The 17550-nt window shown below is 61.1% G+C and overlaps 1 protein-coding gene across 4 annotated transcripts in view; it reads right to left on the bottom strand.

Moving 5' to 3' along the window:
- The window catches only part of SHISAL1 (shisa like 1), a 68088-nt gene that overhangs the window by 14665 nt on the left and 35873 nt on the right, over positions 1–17550 (bottom strand). For 3 of the 4 annotated variants that reach the window (XM_045552823.1, XM_045552824.1, XM_045552822.1), the window contains exon 4: positions 13996–14724. In XM_045552823.1, the coding sequence (XP_045408779.1) occupies positions 14409–14724 (316 nt within the window). In that variant the 3' untranslated portion in view covers positions 13996–14408. Of the gene's footprint in view, positions 1–13995; positions 14725–17550 lie in introns of those variants that run through there. The other variant, XM_045552825.1, reaches the window with a different exon arrangement.

Here is a 17550-nt window from a genome sequence, read left to right as displayed (position 1 = left end):
TTGCATCACAGATTCATTCGGTACCTGTCTGCTTCAGGTGGGAGCGCTGGGTGGTGAGTGAGGCCCAGGCCCCAGCTCGGCCGCTCGCAGCAGGGCCGGCAGCAGCCGGCCCCAGGACGCGCCTGTCTTCACTCTTACCCTCAGCGGTAAGTCACCTTTCTCCATGACCCTCAGTTTACCCATCTGCTGAACGAAGATTTTGGTGAGGATTCCACGAGGCAGTGCACACACAAGCACCTCACATACAAAAAGCACAAAATAAGTCTTAGTAAGTGGGGAGAAAAAGTATTTCAAAAAGGGGTGGTGTGCAGGGGTTCCGATGTGTGTGTGCGCATGCGCGTGTGTGCAGGGGTTCCAATGTGCATATGTGTCTGTGTGTGTGCAGGGGCTCTGATGTGTGTGTGTGCAGGGGTTCCAATCTGCGTGTGTGTGTGTGTGCGTGTGTGTAGGGGCTCTGGTGTGCATGTGTGCAGTGACACTGGTGTGTGTGTGCATGTGCGTGTGTGCAGGGGTTCCAATGTGCGTGTGTGTGTGTGTGCGTGTGTGCAGGGGCTCTGGTGTGCATGTGTGCAGTGACACTGGTGTGTGTGTGCATGTGCGTGTGTGCAGGGGTTCCAATGTGCGTGTGTGTGTGTGTGCGTGTGTGCAGGGGCTCTGGTGTGCATGTGTGCAGTGACACTGGTGTGTGTGTGCATGTGCGTGTGTGCAGGGGTTCCAATGTGCGTGTGTGTGTGTGTGTGTGTGTGTGCGTGCAGGGGCTCTGGTGTGCGTGTGTGCAGGGGCTCTGGTGTGTGTGTGTGCAGCGACACTGGTGTGTGTGTGCATGTGCGTGTGTGCAAGGGTTCCAATGTGCGTGTGTGTGTGTGTGTGCATGTGTGCAGGGGGTCTGGTGTGCGTGTGTGTAGGGGCTCTGGTGTGCATGTGTGCAGCGACACTGGTGTGTGTGTGCATGTGCGTGTGTGCAAGGGTTCCAATGTGCGTGTGTGTGTGTGTGCGTGTGTGCAGGGGCTCTGGTGTGCATGTGTGTAGGGGCTCTGGTGTGCGTGTGTGCAGGGGGTCCGGTGTGCGTGTGTGCAGGGGCTCTGATGTGTGTGTGTGCAGGGGTTCCAATGTGCATGTGTGTGCGTGCGTGTGTGTAGGGGCTCTGGTGTGCATGTGTGCAGCGACACTGGTGTGTGTGTGCATGTGCGTGTGTGCAAGGGTTCCAATGTGCGTGTGTGTGTGTGCGTGTGTGCAGGGGGTCTGGTGTGCGTGTGTGTAGGGGCTCTGGTGTGCATGTGTGCAGGGAGTCTGGTGTGTGTGTGTGCAGGGGCTCTGGTGTGCGTGTGTGCAGGAGGTCTGGTGTGCGTGTGTGCAGGGGCTCCGGTGTGCGTGTGTGCAGGGGCTCCGGTGTGCGTGTGTGCAGGGGCTCCGGTGTGCGTGTGTGCAGGGACTCCGGTGTGCGTGTGTGCAGGGGCTCCGGTGTGCGTGTGTGCAGGGGGTCCGGTGTGCATGTGTGCAGGGTCTCCGGTGTGTGTGTGTGCAGGGGGTCTGGTGTGTGTGTGTGCAGGGTCTCCGGTGTGCGTGTGTGCAGGGGGTCTGGTGTGTGTGTGTGCAGGGGCTCCGGTGTGCGTGTGTGCAGGGGGTCTGGTGTGCGTGTGTGCAGGGGCTCCGGTGTGCGTGTGTGCAGGGGCTCCGGTGTGCGTGTGTGCAGGGGCTCCGGTGTGCGTGTGTGCAGGGGCTCCGGTGTGCGTGTGTGCAGGGACTCCGGTGTGCATGTGTGCAGGGGCTCTGGTGTGCGTGTGTGCAGGGGGTCCAGTGTGCATGTGTGCAGGGTCTCCGGTGTGCGTGTGTGCAGGGGGTCTGGTGTGTGTGTGTGCAGGGTCTCCGGTGTGCGTGTGTGCAGGGGGTCTGGTGTGTGTGTGTGCAGGGGCTCCGGTGTGCGTGTGTGCAGGGGGTCTGGTGTGCGTGTGTGCAGGGGCTCTGGTGTGCGTGTGTGCAGGGGGTCTGGTGTGCGTGTGTGCAGGGGCTCTGGTGTGCGTGTGTGCAGGGGGTCCAGTGTGTGTGTGCAGGGGCTCCGGTGTGCGTGCATGCAGGGGCTCCAGTGTGCATGCGTTCAGGGGCTCCGGTGTGTGTGTGTGCAGGGGCTCTGGTGTGCGTGTGTGCAGGGGGTCCGGTGTGCGTGTGTGCAGGGGGTCCGGTGTGCGTGTGTGCAGGGGCTCCGGTGTGTGTGTGTGCAGGGGCTCCGGTGTGTGTGTGTGCAGGGGCTCCGGTGTGCATGTGTGCAGGGGGTCTGGTGTGCGTGTGTGCAGGGGGTCTGGTGTGCGTGTGTGTAGGGGCTCTGGTGTGCATGTGTGCAGGGAGTCTGGTGTGTGTGTGTGCAGGGGCTCTGGTGTGCGTGTGTGCAGGAGGTCTGGTGTGCGTGTGTGCAGGGGCTCCGGTGTGCGTGTGTGCAGGGGCTCCGGTGTGCGTGTGTGCAGGGGCTCCGGTGTGCGTGTGTGCAGGGACTCCGGTGTGCGTGTGTGCAGGGGCTCCGGTGTGCGTGTGTGCAGGGGGTCCAGTGTGCATGTGTGCAGGGTCTCCGGTGTGCGTGTGTGCAGGGGGTCTGGTGTGTGTGTGTGCAGGGGCTCCGGTGTGCGTGTGTGCAGGGGGTCTGGTGTGCGTGTGTGCAGGGGCTCCGGTGTGCGTGTGTGCAGGGGCTCCGGTGTGCGTGTGTGCAGGGGCTCCGGTGTGCGTGTGTGCAGGGGCTCCGGTGTGCGTGTGTGCAGGGACTCCGGTGTGCATGTGTGCAGGGGCTCTGGTGTGCGTGTGTGCAGGGGGTCCAGTGTGCATGTGTGCAGGGTCTCCGGTGTGCGTGTGTGCAGGGGGTCTGGTGTGTGTGTGTGCAGGGTCTCCGGTGTGCGTGTGTGCAGGGGGTCTGGTGTGTGTGTGTGCAGGGGCTCCGGTGTGCGTGTGTGCAGGGGGTCTGGTGTGCGTGTGTGCAGGGGCTCTGGTGTGCGTGTGTGCAGGGGGTCTGGTGTGCGTGTGTGCAGGGGCTCTGGTGTGCGTGTGTGCAGGGGGTCCAGTGTGTGTGTGCAGGGGCTCCGGTGTGCGTGCATGCAGGGGCTCCAGTGTGCATGCGTTCAGGGGCTCCGGTGTGTGTGTGTGCAGGGGCTCTGGTGTGCGTGTGTGCAGGGGGTCCGGTGTGCGTGTGTGCAGGGGGTCCGGTGTGCGTGTGTGCAGGGGCTCCGGTGTGTGTGTGTGCAGGGGCTCCGGTGTGTGTGTGTGCAGGGGCTCCGGTGTGCGTGTGTGCAGGGGCTCCGGTGTGTGTGTGTGCAGGGGCTCCGGTGTGCATGTGTGCAGGGGTCCGGTGTGCGTGTGTGCAGGGGCTCTGGTGTGCGTGTGTGCAGGGGGTCCAGTGTGTGTGTGCAGGGGCTCCGGTGTGCGTGCATGCAGGGGCTCCAGTGTGCATGCGTTCAGGGGCTCCGGTGTGTGTGTGTGCAGGGGCTCTGGTGTGCGTGTGTGCAGGGGGTCCGGTGTGCGTGTGTGCAGGGGGTCCGGTGTGCGTGTGTGCAGGGGCTCCGGTGTGTGTGTGTGCAGGGGCTCCGGTGTGTGTGTGTGCAGGGGCTCCGGTGTGCGTGTGTGCAGGGGCTCCGGTGTGTGTGTGTGCAGGGGCTCCGGTGTGCATGTGTGCAGGGGTCCGGTGTGCGTGTGTGCAGGGGCTCTGGTGTGCGTGTGTGCAGGGGGGTGGCCAGTGCTCTCCACACTGCCCCTCACAGCCCAGTTCTCCACCACTGGGTCTCTAGGGAAAATGAGAGGCCACCAAAGGAAAGATCCTATTTGCAGACAAACTGGACTTATTTTGTGTTTTACAGGGCACCATATCATTTTCAAGAATTTAACATGAAATCTCACTTTCTTTCCTTAAGGCAGAAGCTGGCCAACATCCCAGCAAAGGCAGAAGGCAGGCGGATGGGGGAGGGGACGGTGATGCTATTTGGTGCCAGCTACGTACGTCCAGTGGCTTCTGACAGATAGGATGGTGCTGCACACGTCCCTGGAGCCCACTGGCTGCACCGCGGGACACGGATGGGGACGGCATGCAGGGGCGTCGCTGGGCAGCAGGCAGAGGGCAGGGCATCCAGCCCCGCATCCAAGGCCGGGTCCCCGCTACCCTCCACTGGCCCCGGTCCCCCTGTGGACACGCTCGTCTCAAGGCGTCCGACCCCAGGCCCTCCTGCTCGTCCCCAGACTCCTCTCCCAGCATCTTGGGCACCTTGAACTTGAGACCCTCCACACCTCTCATCCCCAAAGTCACGCCTGTGCCAGGGGTCCCATCTTTAAAAAATTGCACCAGCATCTTCCCAGCTGCTCGGCCAAGGGTCCTCCTTGGGTCCCCCACTTCCTTCTCACCCCCGAGCCCGTCCCCGAGCCCCTGCTGTGGGCGCCACCTCCACTGCCACCACCCTGTCCAAGCTGCAGACAGCCCCACTGGTGAGACAGTGGCAGCCTCTTTGGTGGACTCCCAGCACCCCTCCCAAAGGCAAACTGGGTCCTGTTCCTCCCCTCGGGGGCTCCCCCGTGCCTGGAATAAGAAGCTAAACCCCACTGTGGCCTTGCACAATCAGACCCCACCTGTGTCTCCCACCCCTCCCCTCCTGTGCTCCCCGTCTCCCCCCACACTGTGCCACCCCGACTGTCCTGACGTGCACATGTGCCAGCTCTCTGCCTCAGTGCCTTTGCACATTCCTGGTGCCCGGACCGCTCCCCACTTCCACGCTGGTCTCTTCCAACCTACGCAGGCTCACTCCTTTCCAGCCCACAGATCTCAGCTGTCCAGAGAGGCAGGGCCAGGTCACGGAGGGCCTGTCCTTGTCCTGCCAGCCTCTGGGAGCCTCACGAGGGCCACGGGCCTCTGCAGACTCGGGCTGAGGCTTCTCTGGCTTTGGGAGCAGGGTCCACAGGGAGCCGGGCTGGTGCTGAGCCTCACGACTCAGCCATGCTCGCAGCCATCCTCCCTGACTTTTGGACATTTCTCGTGGAGCTCTGGGCCTTCAAATATCCCATCCTAAAGGTAAATTTTTAATGCCGCTTCGGTAAATATTTGATGCCATTGCTTTAATGGGAGACCTGCGTTTTACAGTAAATGCCGCAAAGTGCTCCAAGATGCTGTCCTTTTCATCAGCAGCCTCTGTCCATAAATGCCCTTGCTTCCTGCTCTACAAAAATAAAGGCTCTCTCCTTTGCCTCCTGCTATGAATTTTTCAAAGCGTCTTTCAGATCCATTCTTGTCCCTGATGGGCATCTCCATTAGCCGGATGGAAGGGCAGGGAGGCTTTAGGCTGAAAGACACGCTGACGCCTCAGTCCCCTCCCCCACCTCAGACACGGAAAGTGAGGCCCGGGAGGGACGTGGCCTGCCCGAGCTTAGACAGCACGTCGGTGGTGAGGGGCCGCACGAGGTGCCCGGACGCCCAGCCCATGCACTGCTCCGGCACTGGGACCCCCGGTGGACTCAGACCAGCCCAGTGGCTCTGGCCTTGCTGGAAGTGGACAGCAGGGAGGGAGCCCTCGGGAGGAGAGTGACCTCAGAAAGGTTTTGAGGGCTGCGTAGGAGCTCCCCAAGGGGCTGGCAGGAACCCAGTGAGGTGTCTGGGCTTGGGGAAGTGCCTCGCAGGCAGGGAGGGGGTCTGATCACTCTGTGTCCCCAGCCCTAGCCTGGGGCGCTGCCTTGGGTCCATCCTGTGATGTCAACGGGCCTCCTGCCTCAGGGCCGTTTGCACCTTATCTTTACGCATCTTCTGCTCCCGTCCCCTGGTCTCTGTTCCTTTGCACCTCCTCGCTCCCATTAGCCTGGGCGCTGGCCTGGCCCGTTTCCAGTTTGCTGCGACCCGGCCTGTCCCCCGAGCCCTTCCACCACCCTCGTGCCAGGGCAGGGGCTGGGGACGGGGGTCAGGCTGGATGCAGGGACAAGCCCAAGCATGTGAGGTGCGCACACACACTCCCCACACACACACACCATGCCACACACACCACAGACAACACACACACACACCCCATGCCACACACACCACACTCTACACTCAACCCCGCACCCCCGGGCTGTGTCCGCCCCACCCAGCATCTTGGCCGGGGTGGGTTCGTGTCCACCATCCTTCCAGGGCCTCCCCGTGCCCAGTGGACGCTCACCTGTCCCTCCTGACTCCTGTCCATCTCATGCTCACGTGTGACCTGTCCCTGCCACTCAGGACCCACATCTGCCCTTCACACCTCCCCCCTGCGCCAGAGTCCTGCTGCGGTCGGCACCAGAGCGCCCCCCACACTGTGCCCAGCCCCCCAGCACTTGTCAGCGGCTACACCACGGGTCACTCAAGCCAGACCTTCAAGTCGTCCTTGGTGCCCCCACATCCAATCCCTTTATGGGCCCTGTCCCTTCCACCTCTGAAATGTTTCCTTGATGTCCCCCTCGCCTGGGGCACAGCAGCGGCCTCCCCGCGGGCCTCCCCCTCCGAGCTGCCCCGGCTCTGCCTGCGGCCCTGGCTCTGGCCACGCTGCCGCCGGACAGGCCGCTTGCTGCTGAGGCTTCACTGGCCCCACGTTGTCCTTAGACTAAGGACACGCTCTCTCCCGTCTCCAGGGTTCTGCTTAACCGAGTCCCGTATTTCCTCCCGCCGCCAAGGCCGCCAACTGTGTGATGCGCCATCGATTGAATAATGGCTTTTTCGGGAGGAAGTGAGCGGCACTCCATTAAGCGCACACATCCACCGGGGGACACATCTGGATCTGAGACTCCGAAAGGTGACAACGACATGTCCCTGAGGAACAAGTGACGACGGCATCAGTTGAGGTTCATGCAGGGACACGGCAGCCACAGGTGCTGCAGACTGAGGCACTCGCTGTGGGAGCTGAGTCTCCTCACCTGTGCGGGGGCGGTGAGGGTCCCAGGAGGGGCGTGGAAGGCTGGGTGAGGGTGGCTCAGAGGCGCTGGGTGGGCGGGAGAGAGGGGCCCAGCTCGCGGGGGGCTGGCAGCCGGGCCTACCCGACCACCGAGTGGCAGCTGAAGGGTCCACAGGAGGCTCCTGCCTCCGTGAGGACACAGGGAGGGTCTCGGGGGACTGGTGGGCAGTGGGGCGGACAGCGGGGCACAGGTGGGAAGCTTGTGACACCACCACAGCTGTGCCTCCTGGCTCTGCCCAGTGGGACAACTGGCACCAGTGACGGCTGCGTCTCAAGTCAGCTGCACCAGGAGAGTGGCGACAGGGTCCGCCCGGACCCTTAGGGGTGCCTCAGGGACAGACGAGGACCGTGCGGAGGGTGCGCATGATGGGGAGGAGCAGGCCCCTGCAGCCCGCGGCCACCTGGGCGTCCATCGCCGACGGGAGCCGGACGCCCGTGCTGGGAGACGTTCGCTGCGCCGCTCGGGGAGCCGGGCCTATTAAAAGCCCCTGAGCTAAATTGGTTTCGGGAGCACAGCTGCCCCCGCCCAGCCACGCGGGTCTCTTTGCGGGATCTCGCCCGCCGGCATCAGCCGCTGCAGCCCGGAGGGCGGTTCTACGGCCTTCCCGCCGATCGGCATAAAGGGACACCCTCCTTTCTCCAGGGCAGGTAACGAGCCCCAGATTCGCCTTCACTGAAACGTCTTTCCGTTAATTATCCACACGAGCCGCGTCTCTGTTTACACAGGAGTTACTGTGTTAGGTAATTTTAATTAAGATTCCAAAGTAGCCGGGTGCACGTGGGTCTCCCCCAGGTGTGGGATTAGGGGCGCTCCTGATGGGCACTGTCCTTCCCCCCGATGCCCCCATTTTCACAAACAGGCAGACAGGCTCGCCCGCGGTCAGCGGCCCGAGGATCTGCCTGGCCGGGCGCGAAGTCCTCACCGTCCAGCCCACCAAGCTGCGTCCTGGGCTCAGAGACACAAAACCTCCATCTGAACCGCGGACATTGTGTCCGGCCTCGTTCATTCCCGAAGTGCATCTTCAAAGTGACTTCTCCAAAACCCTCTCTAAGGTACATTCACTCTGCGGCTGAACACATCGATTTTCCCAGGCAAATTCAGTGGAGGGTCAGAACGGATTTTCCACGCATCGCGGGACGGCGGAGGCCCTCAGGGGCGGGGCCTGGCCTGTTTTGTCTTTCTGTTCCTGGCACTTAACCCGGGGAGCGGCCCTGGCCGGCCCTCAGCAAGTGCTTGTTGAATAAATGAGTGAATTAATGATGCCCAGGCTGCAGCCCCACAACAGACTGTTCCAGAGACGGAAGGGAAGTTTGCCGGGAGCGTGCCAAGGTGTCTCCTCGGGGGTGGAAGATGCAGGCATGTGGCAAGAAGGGCTGACCAGCCCTCTGCCCCCAGGTCCCCTGCTTTCTCTGCCCCAGGAAGGACCAGGACCCGGGAAGGGCCAATGACTGGACGTTCCAGAACCACCTTCCCCTTGTCCCGGCCATCACTGCCCTGGCGCGTATCTATGGGTGTCCCTGGAAACACTGGGATTGTTTCTGTGCGCACGTAAGAAACGCATCACGTCCCCCAGTAAGGTTCACGCCCCCCGGGGCAGGCGACGTCATCTGACGTGGTAAACAGGCCCACACTGGCACTGTTACTGTATACACAGTGGCAGCTGGTAAGCATTTGACAACCTGCTCTCTGGGGGGCGGGAACCCTGATTGGTCGCGTTTGCTGCAGATCCGCGTGGTGTAAACACTGCCGACCCGCTGGCGCGGAAGGCGGGTTGGGCAGACGCACAGCAGCCACAGTCGCATAGATTTCCGCTGTGCAGACGTGGCGAAGGCAGACAGCCTCGAGAGGGTCGATACGAGTCAACGTAGCGAAATAATCAGGAAGTGATGAGTTTTGAGTATTTATTACATTTGTGTTTAATATATAATTTGTTTAATCGTAAGTTTATACAATTTAATTTTTAACAGTGGCCATGTTTAACAACAGGCTTTCAAAATTTCTGAAATTTTAACTGTCAGCTCTTGGGAGCCGGTGTGCAGTAGCTCTGCCACACGCTGGGTACGTTTATGGATTTGTCTTGATGGGTGTTAGGAAAAATATCACTCTTAACCCAAGACGACATTGCTTAGAGCAAGTCCGAGTTTTTTAAAAAGGCCACTTGATTTAAAGTCAATTAAACATGTATTAAATAGTACAAGGGAGGTTCACAGACAAGACAAACACCAAGGAGACGCAATTTGGGAAATAAATGTTACTTTATGAAAATGGCTTCGATTGTGGGCTGTCTTGGAGGCACAGTGAAATAAATGGGCAGCTCACGGGAGAGGAGACACAATTAACTGATGAGAGGAAGGTGTCCAACCTCACTGATGATCAAAGCAACGCAGGCCGTATACAACGCAGCACCCCCAGGCCGGAGAGGTGCCGCCACTCGCATGTCCTCAAAGGCCACCTCCAGTGCATCAGCCCCGTGGGAATGAGGGACAAAGAGCCACAAAACTGTCACACCTTCAACTCAGGAGGTTCCCAGCCTGGAATCCAGAAGACATCACTCGAGAAAAGCCACAAACCCACAAAGGTGTCCGCTGCAGCCCGTGTCTGCCCCCCACCCCCTGCCAGCGTTATTTGTCACAGTAAAAAATTAGCCGCTGTGTCGGTGCTCTGCTGTGGAAAATGGCTCAGTGAATGCCCGCATGTGGAATCTGGGCTATGCGGGAGCTGCCGAAAGGACCTTTAGAAAGATTAAGTAAAATCACAGATCATGGCTAATTTAATGCTAAGTGAACACAATCAGAATGCAAAATTACGTGTAAGTGCGTGTGCATGAGGAGGCAGAGGAATGCAGTAGTCGCCGTGTGTGGGTCTCCCTGTGGCCTTTCTTTCCTCTCCCTTTTTACTCTTAAAATAATACAATCTCCACAACATAACAACGAACATTTACCGAGGCATTTGCCACATGCTGGACCCCGTTCTAATCCTCACAGCCATCCTGCAAGGCAAGTCTACTTGTACCCATTTTACTGATGGGAACACTGAGGCCCAGAGAAGCTACCATTTTGCCCAAGGTTCCCCACGAGCACCTGGGGGCAGAATCTGAACCAGCTGAGACTCTGAGACTACACAGCCCACCACTCTGCCAGTTTGCTAGAGTGTGGCTATGAGATTTTTGAAGTAAAATTGTATTAAAAACCCCAGACACACTTTATGTGCGGGATGACAATGACCGCAGCATAAAGCAACGTGCTGCGGACTAGGGACGGCTGGAGGGGAGGGAGCGGCCGTGTTTGGTGGGGAGGCCATTCGGCTCTCCTGCGAGCACTTTTAGGACGGAAAATAAAGCAGAAAAAGCGAGGAGACTGTGACCATTCCTTGGGGAAGTGCTGGGGAGGAGGAAGCGGGTATAAAACAGGGAAACGAAATCAATAATGAACAGCAGCGAGGCCTGTGCGCTGGCACCACGAGCCTCACCGCCCCTCCCGACAACCCTGAATCTCCGGGATGGGGAGTCAAGGTGTTGTGTCCCCCAGGAGGAGAAGGAGAAGGTGTTGTGTCCCGCACAGGGAGAAACCTTGGCGCTGCGGCAGGTGTCCTGCTGGGGCCTGGCGCACAGCAGGGCCTCCGTGGGTCGTGGCCATGTGGGTCCTGGCTGGGCAGCACCGACCCCGGTCAGAGGACGGTTCCCGGGGCGGAGGGAGCCCTGCACCCAGGGAGTCCACATGGGGCTGGGCACCAGGGCCTGGGCAGGGACAGGAGGGGAATGGACACTCCCTGCAGCCCTACTGCGCATCCCCCTCGACTCCCCATCACCGCCACTGCCCCGGGGAGGCACCGAGACAGAGATGGCCGGTCGCTCATCCCACCCCAGCTGCCTCCTGACCACTGACGGAAGGAAACAAGCCAGGGGAGCCTGCCCCAGAGGAGACGGGGTCCAGAGAATCTGAGTTCATTATCTACTAAGCAGAGGAAAAGCCCAGCTTCCCCACGAAATTACAGGAAGGCAGCTGTGCCTGCCCCCATCACGCCCCTCCCAGACGCCCAGCGGCTCGTAACTCAGTTACGGTGGATCTGCGGGGCGGGAGGGGCCGCAGGGCCCCATCTGCAAGGAGGTGATTCCGGGCACCCGGCTTCTGCCAGCGGCAGGGAAATCGCATTTCTGGTGACGGAGATGGATGGGGTGTGTGTCCGCGGGGACCAGGATGCAGGGACCGTGCAGGGATGCCCCACTGCCACCAGCGCCGTCAATATTGCCGCTGAGCCCCCGCCCAGCCCCAGGGTTTCTGACGGGGGAGGCTGTGCTGGCCCAGCTAGGGGAGCCAAGGGCCACGAGGCCAGACTTGGCAGGCACCCGGTCCACTCCTCTGCCTCCCTGGCTCTGGCATCTGCTCCCGCCACAGGGCACCCCAGGGTGGGAGGCATGGACCCGGGCAGCTGCAGCAGGGGACCTGTCACAGCCCCTGCAGCAGCCAGAGGCAGGAGTGTCCTGGGGGCTGTGTCTCCCCCAGTTGTTACACCCCTGCCTGCCCTGTCCCGTTGGTGACTTGGCCCCCTGCCTCAGTCTCCCCTGGAGTGGTCCTTGACCCGCTGCTCGGCTCCCACTATGCCTAACATGGAGCATCTGGGAACAAAGGTGACAAGTGTGTGTCTGCAGCTCCTCCTCCCCCAGCCCCTCCTGTCTGCTGGGGGCTCTGGTGTGAACAGAGATTGGGGAGAGGCCTCAAGGAGCTGAGACGCTGGAACCGTCCACACGATGACAAGTGGGACAGGGAGGGGAGGGGAGGGGGAAGCCGCGAGGCTGGGCTCAGAAGACAGTTCTGGAGATGAAAGCAGAAAGCGAGACAGAAGGACGTTTCAGGAACAGCCACGCTCAGTGGAGGCCTGAGGGGCGTGAGAGGGAGGGAAGCCTTTTGAGTTGTCCGATGAGGTTAATGGGCCTCCCTGGCCCCGCACACCTCGCTCCGACACCCCCAGCGTGACCCAGCGAGGCTGGGAGGCACTTGCAGTGTCTGGCTGCTCAGTGATGTTTTGTTCACAGTGACAACACGCGGAGGTTGTGCCACGTGGGGCCAGGGACCTAGCCGGGTTACAGTCAGACGCCCAGACAGCCGTGGTCCCCATCCCTGCCTGTGACGCTGGGGATGTCTTGTGTCACATAGCTCCTTCCGCAGAGGGCCCTGGAGAGGCAGGGAGGGTCCCCCCAGCTCTCTGAATCAAATCCCCTCTCCCCTTGGTTCCTCACTTGGCAGAACGAAGCCCTCCAAACCCCCCTCGCCCAAAGTCACACCGCATGTCGAAGAGCAAAATGGGAGCGGGAAGGTGGCCGCGGATCCAGCCAATGGGCTGGGGATCCCTTGTCCTCCGTCACCTCCACGTGGGTTTCAGGTGGTGCTCTCTGAGCATGCTCGCAGGGTCTCGGGAACACCTTCCTGCACCTGCACTCCGGAGACGCGGAAGGGCACGGGGGCTCAGAGCACCGGCGCGGAACGTCTGCCCTTTGGACTTGGAGCTCAGCCTCTCGCTCAGGCTCAGCGCACAACCCCGGCAGGCCGGGCGGGCTCTTCCCCACGCCACGGCTGACATCCCTGAACTCTGTATCCTGGGAGCACAGTGCAGGCCTGGCACACGGTAGGCGCACAATGGGTGCTTGTTGGTGAAAAGCAATGTGGAGCGGCGGGGGTGGGGCTGGAAACCGGCAGGTGCAGGGACGCAGGAGTGGAGTGCCCGGGCCCCTCGGCACAGGCAAGCAGCCCCCAGGCACGGAGCACAGGGTCTCACAGCGTCCACCCTCCTCTCCCCGTGCACAGGGCGGCGTGAGCTACTCCGAACGCACGTACAAAAGGCTGCGGGAGGACCAGAGTTTAAACGGTAGCTTCGCAGCTATCCCAAAACTTGGCTACTCTTAAGGACATTGCCCAGTGCTTCTCACACCCCAGTACGGCCCCTGGGAGATTCTTGGTCAGTAGCTCTGGATCCTCAGTTGGACAAGCCCCCTGGTGTGTCTGCTGCAAGAATCCACATTCCAGAACACCCCACTGCGGGGTCCGGATGTTTCACTGTCTGCAGCTCCCTGTGGGCTCGGGGCCACCTCCCCACTCCTCGGGGTGGGACAAGTTCTCTTCCCCACCCGTCCCCTCGCATCACCAGGAGCCTGGCCCGGGGCCCCCGCCAAAGGAGCCGCTCGGTCAGCATTTGTCAAACCGAGCTGAGCGGGCTGTGCCTTTGTCTCCTGCATAATAGATGGCACAATTATTCGATCAATAAGCACAAGCTGATTTACGTGTATCCTATTAATTATTTAAGTCATTCATTACTGAAAAGTCACTACCTGTTAGCTATTTAAATGATCACTAACTCTTGAGAAGCAGCAGCACGGGTTAACTGAGCACCTACTATGTGCCTAGTGTTTAATTTATTCCTCAGGACAACCCCCGGGGGCGAGGGCATCTTTAACCTTGAGCCCTCACAAGGATTGGAAGGTTAAGGGGTGAAGTTATGTGCCCCAGGCCAGGGAGGGGTAAACAGCAGAGCTGGGACTCATACCCGGGTCACATGGGCCTGAACCCAGGGGTCACTGTGCACCCGCCAGCAGGAGGGCTCTGGGATAGATCTTGCATCCTGGGCTCAGCACCACGGTGTCCTGGGATGACGCGCCTGAGCCCCGTGTGCCCCGGCTGCAGCTCAGTCCCCACAGAATGTCTGAGCCCCACACGCAACCCCTTGACTTGGGAATCGACGCTGAGGCTGCCTCCTGTGCTCAGTGCTGGCCAGCTCACGGGGGGTTCCTGCCCCTCTCTCCCCCCAACAGTGGATGCTGCCCTGCCCAGGGGGTAGGTCACGCCCCAGCCCTGCCACACTGGAGCTGGGTAGAAATGGGAGTCGCAGGAGATGAAGCCAGATCTACACGCCCCTTGGCCAGGGTAACTGGGCTGTGCTGGAGCAGCCACCCCACAAGGCCAACCCCCTGATATCCTACCTCTCTTGCTGGCTTCCTTCCCTTCCCCTGAACTATCACTAAACAGCCAGTCTGAGTCACCTCAGATGCCCTTATGTGACTCAAGATATGCACATGTAAGGAGCCAAGCAGTAGGTTTATTTTATAAGCTCATGCTGAAAAATTTTCCCCAGCCCAGACAGACTGATTTGCTTCCTTTGACCAGACTCTGGAAACTTGGAAAGCCATCCAATTTCCCCTTTTGCCTTGGCAGCTAGGAAACTCAAAACTCCACTTAATGTTCACTGGCAATAACATTCGAAGTGCAATGAGCTTGCAGGCTTTGCTTGTAAGCTCTGTTTCCACCTTTCCTGTTGACTTTCCTGTCCATGCACGTGTCATACGCTACCACGGCAGCTTCAAATCCTTCTTGGCCAACCAACAATAGGATGAGTAAATGATCAGGTAACCAGCGAGCCAGACAGAGCAGCAGTAACGATCAGGTACTTTCCAAGCTTGCCAAGGACAATGACCCAAACTGGTCTGGGCCTCGATGGGCAGCTACTCACCAGGCAGACGAGCTCTGGAAGGTCACCAGCGGTGTGCTGTGAGTGTCTCCCTGCAGCGTGTGCACGGCCTGGGGGGCTTGCGGCAGGGGGCCTGGGGGCGGCTGTGGCGCCGGCTGCCCCGGCCGAGGGCCCCGAGCAGGGTTCCCCCACCGCCGTGGGTCCTGTTTCATCCATCGTCCGTGGATACCCCAGCGTGCCAGGTAAACCTTGCAAATGTCGTAGTTCATTGCCGAGTAATACAGAAGATCCAGAACCAGCAGCATCAGCACGAAGAAGCCGTAGATCCACACTCCCAACAAGGCGGTGTAATTGCTGGGGACAGAGAGAGATTGCGTGAGGGGAGGATAGCAGCCCGCTCGGGCCACAGGGCATCAGCGGGGTTGACTGGGGGACACGGCACGGCATGGGAGCTATTTTGGCATCCACAGAGGAGGGGCACCGGGCCCCCCTGCAGGGCGGGGTCCGGGCTCCGCTGCCTGCCCTGTGCGCCTCCTTCCCTGGACCGCCCCCCCCAGCATCCCTGGGCTACTTCCCGTGGGTCCCACACTGTCGGGCACTATGGAAGGAATTCTGAGCTGGCCTTTGGGGCTCCCATGATGCGGCAGCTTCTACTCCCACCCACTGCCTCCCCCAACACCGCGGTCTGCTCTCGCCTGCCCTGTCTCCCGTGGGTGCCCCTGCTCGCCCCCCGCCCAGGCCTCTGCTTACGCTGTTCCTGCCACCTGGGACGCTGTCATGCCAGCCCTCGTTGCCTTCCCCTGCGAGCTCCTTCCATCTTTCACCCTCCCCGTCCCTCCATCCTCGCTCCCCTGGGGTCCCCTCCCCTTGGCATGACCCCCGACATCATTTTTCTTATTCATTCACGCATCATGGCCCCCACTGACGGCCGCCCCCTGCTCCCCAGGCAGAAGCAACAAAAGCCATTGGAGGGTTTTTCGTTGCAAACGTTCCCAGCCACGTTGTCTCTCCAAGTCAAGCTGACTCTTCGCAGAAGAGCATGCTCTGCCCACCCCCAGCACCGGGCCTTTGCACAGGCTGTGCCTTCTGCCTGGGCCGCCCTTTCCTTTCCCTGCCCAACTCCCACTAGCCCCCTGCTGGGGACGCTTCCCCCAGGAAGCCTTCTGGACACCCTGCCCCCTACACGGCTGGGTCAAGCCCTCCTCTGGCCCACAGCCCTAGGTGGCCCTCAAGCCCAGCCCCCATCACCTGGACCCACATCTGTCTCCCCCCACCCCAGCCCCAGGCTGGAGTCTGAGCCTCCCCACCCTGTGCCCATGGGGGGCTGGGCCTGCCACTGCAGCTGGGGCTGCTGTGCTCCGAACAGTGCTTGCCGGGGACTGCGGCTGTTCAAAGGCACCGCTTTATTAATCTCTAAACGCCGCCTCCATCTGCTCCCTGCTGCGGGCATCTGCTTGGGTGGGTGTGAGCCTCGGGCGTCCAGGAGGAGCGCTAAGCAGTGCTGAGGAGCAGAGCCAGCATCCAGCCTGCGCACGGCTGCCCCTCATCCCTTGCCCTGGCTGAGCCTCTCGGGGTAGAGCAGGTCCCCCAAGACCCTTGTGAAGCCTGGGGCAGGAGCCAGCCTGGAGCCAGGAGACATGGATCCACGTCCTCCTTTGCCTGGCTTGCTGCGTGGCCCTGGAGAACCCCTGCCCATCTCTGGGCCTGGAGATGACCATGGGGCCTTTCCCAGGCTCCGGTCCTTCCCAGGCTGGGTTCAGCCCTGGCTCCAGCCGCGGCCTCTGCAGCAGGACGGGGCTGCTCTCCTCGGACTCCTCCGGGTCCCACCAGGGCTGAGCCAGGGCTGGGGAAGCTCACGTCCGCTCTCTATCTGCAATGCCCTCCCTCCCTCGCTCGGCCAAGTTCTTGGCCTGAAGACTTGGCTCAGGCCCCTGAGGGCCCTGGGCAGGGGTGGGCGGAGGGTGGGGGCTGGGGGTGGGGAGGCCTGTATGTCCTGAGCACTTAGCATGGGGCAGCCGTGGGGCAAGTGCTTAGGGGTCAGTAGCTGCGTGAGGAAGAGTAACCTGATAACTCCGCCTCACTGCGGTCCTTGCTGCCGCCTGGGACTCCACCTCCCAGCCACCACCTCCATGAAGCCCACAACAGTCTGATGGGCCTGCTCATGCTAAGGTGTGAGTGGCTGACAGCCAGGCCCCGGGCTGCCTTTTTGAAGGAGAGACTAGCTTCGCCTGGGGGCATGTGGATGTGGCATGCCGCCTGGGGAGAAGAGGCCGCACCCAGCATGCTCGGGCACGCGCGCCAGGTGGATGTTCCTGCAGACGGAGGAGTGGGCCGAGCTCCGGCTTCCCCAGCAGCCTCCCTCCTGCAGCCCCCCAGAGCTGCTGTAAGCCAGGCTCTTCCTCAGTGGTTCCCATGGCAGCAGCCTCGGGCCGGGGGAGGGGCTGCTGTGTGCAGATATTGTCCGGCAGAAGGGAGTCCCGACGCCAGCTGGGGGTGTGGCTGGGCCATAGGCTGGGCCTGCAACCACTGGGACCCAGAAATCACAGCACCAGAGGCAGCAGTGGACACTTGGCCCCTCACCTGCTTTACACCTTAGCCCACTTAATGCTCACAGCAACCACGGAAGGAAATAGTATTATCACCACCATCCCTGTTGTACAGATGGGAAACTGAGGCTCACAGGAATTAAGACACTTGTCTAAGATCTCACAGCCATTAAGTGGCAGGACCAGGATTTGAACTCGGCAGTCAACCTCCAGAGTGTGAGTTCCCAACCACTACACCTCACTGCCTTGCCCAGGTGCCACCCAGGCTCTCTGGGTAGACGGGCTGCCTCCAGCCTGGTGCCCCCCTGCCTGGAGGGCTCCGTCCATGCTGCCCCTCCACCCAGAACTCACTCCCTACTTCTTGTGCGCCCAGCTGGCCCTGCCGCCACGTCTTAGCCCAGTTGCCACCTCCTCCAGGAAGCCTTCCTCAGTGCCCCGTGTCAGCTGAACCCCTCCCTTGGGCTCCCACAGCCACTAGGTTTCCCCCAGAAGGCACTGCCGCCTTTGTTGTTTTGCAGGACTGCCTCCCCACGAGGGCAGGGCTGGGGTCCACGTCGTCTCTGTGTGCCCAGCGCTCAGCACCGGCTGCCGAGGATGTGACTTCAGCTAACACAGACAGTGCAAATGACGAGCT

Source organism: Lemur catta, chromosome 6, assembly GCF_020740605.2.
Source record: "Lemur catta isolate mLemCat1 chromosome 6, mLemCat1.pri, whole genome shotgun sequence".
Classification (NCBI taxonomy): Eukaryota; Metazoa; Chordata; class Mammalia; order Primates; family Lemuridae; genus Lemur; species Lemur catta.
Note: the sequence above shows the minus strand (reverse complement) of the source record. Positions and strands in the feature narration are given on the sequence as shown.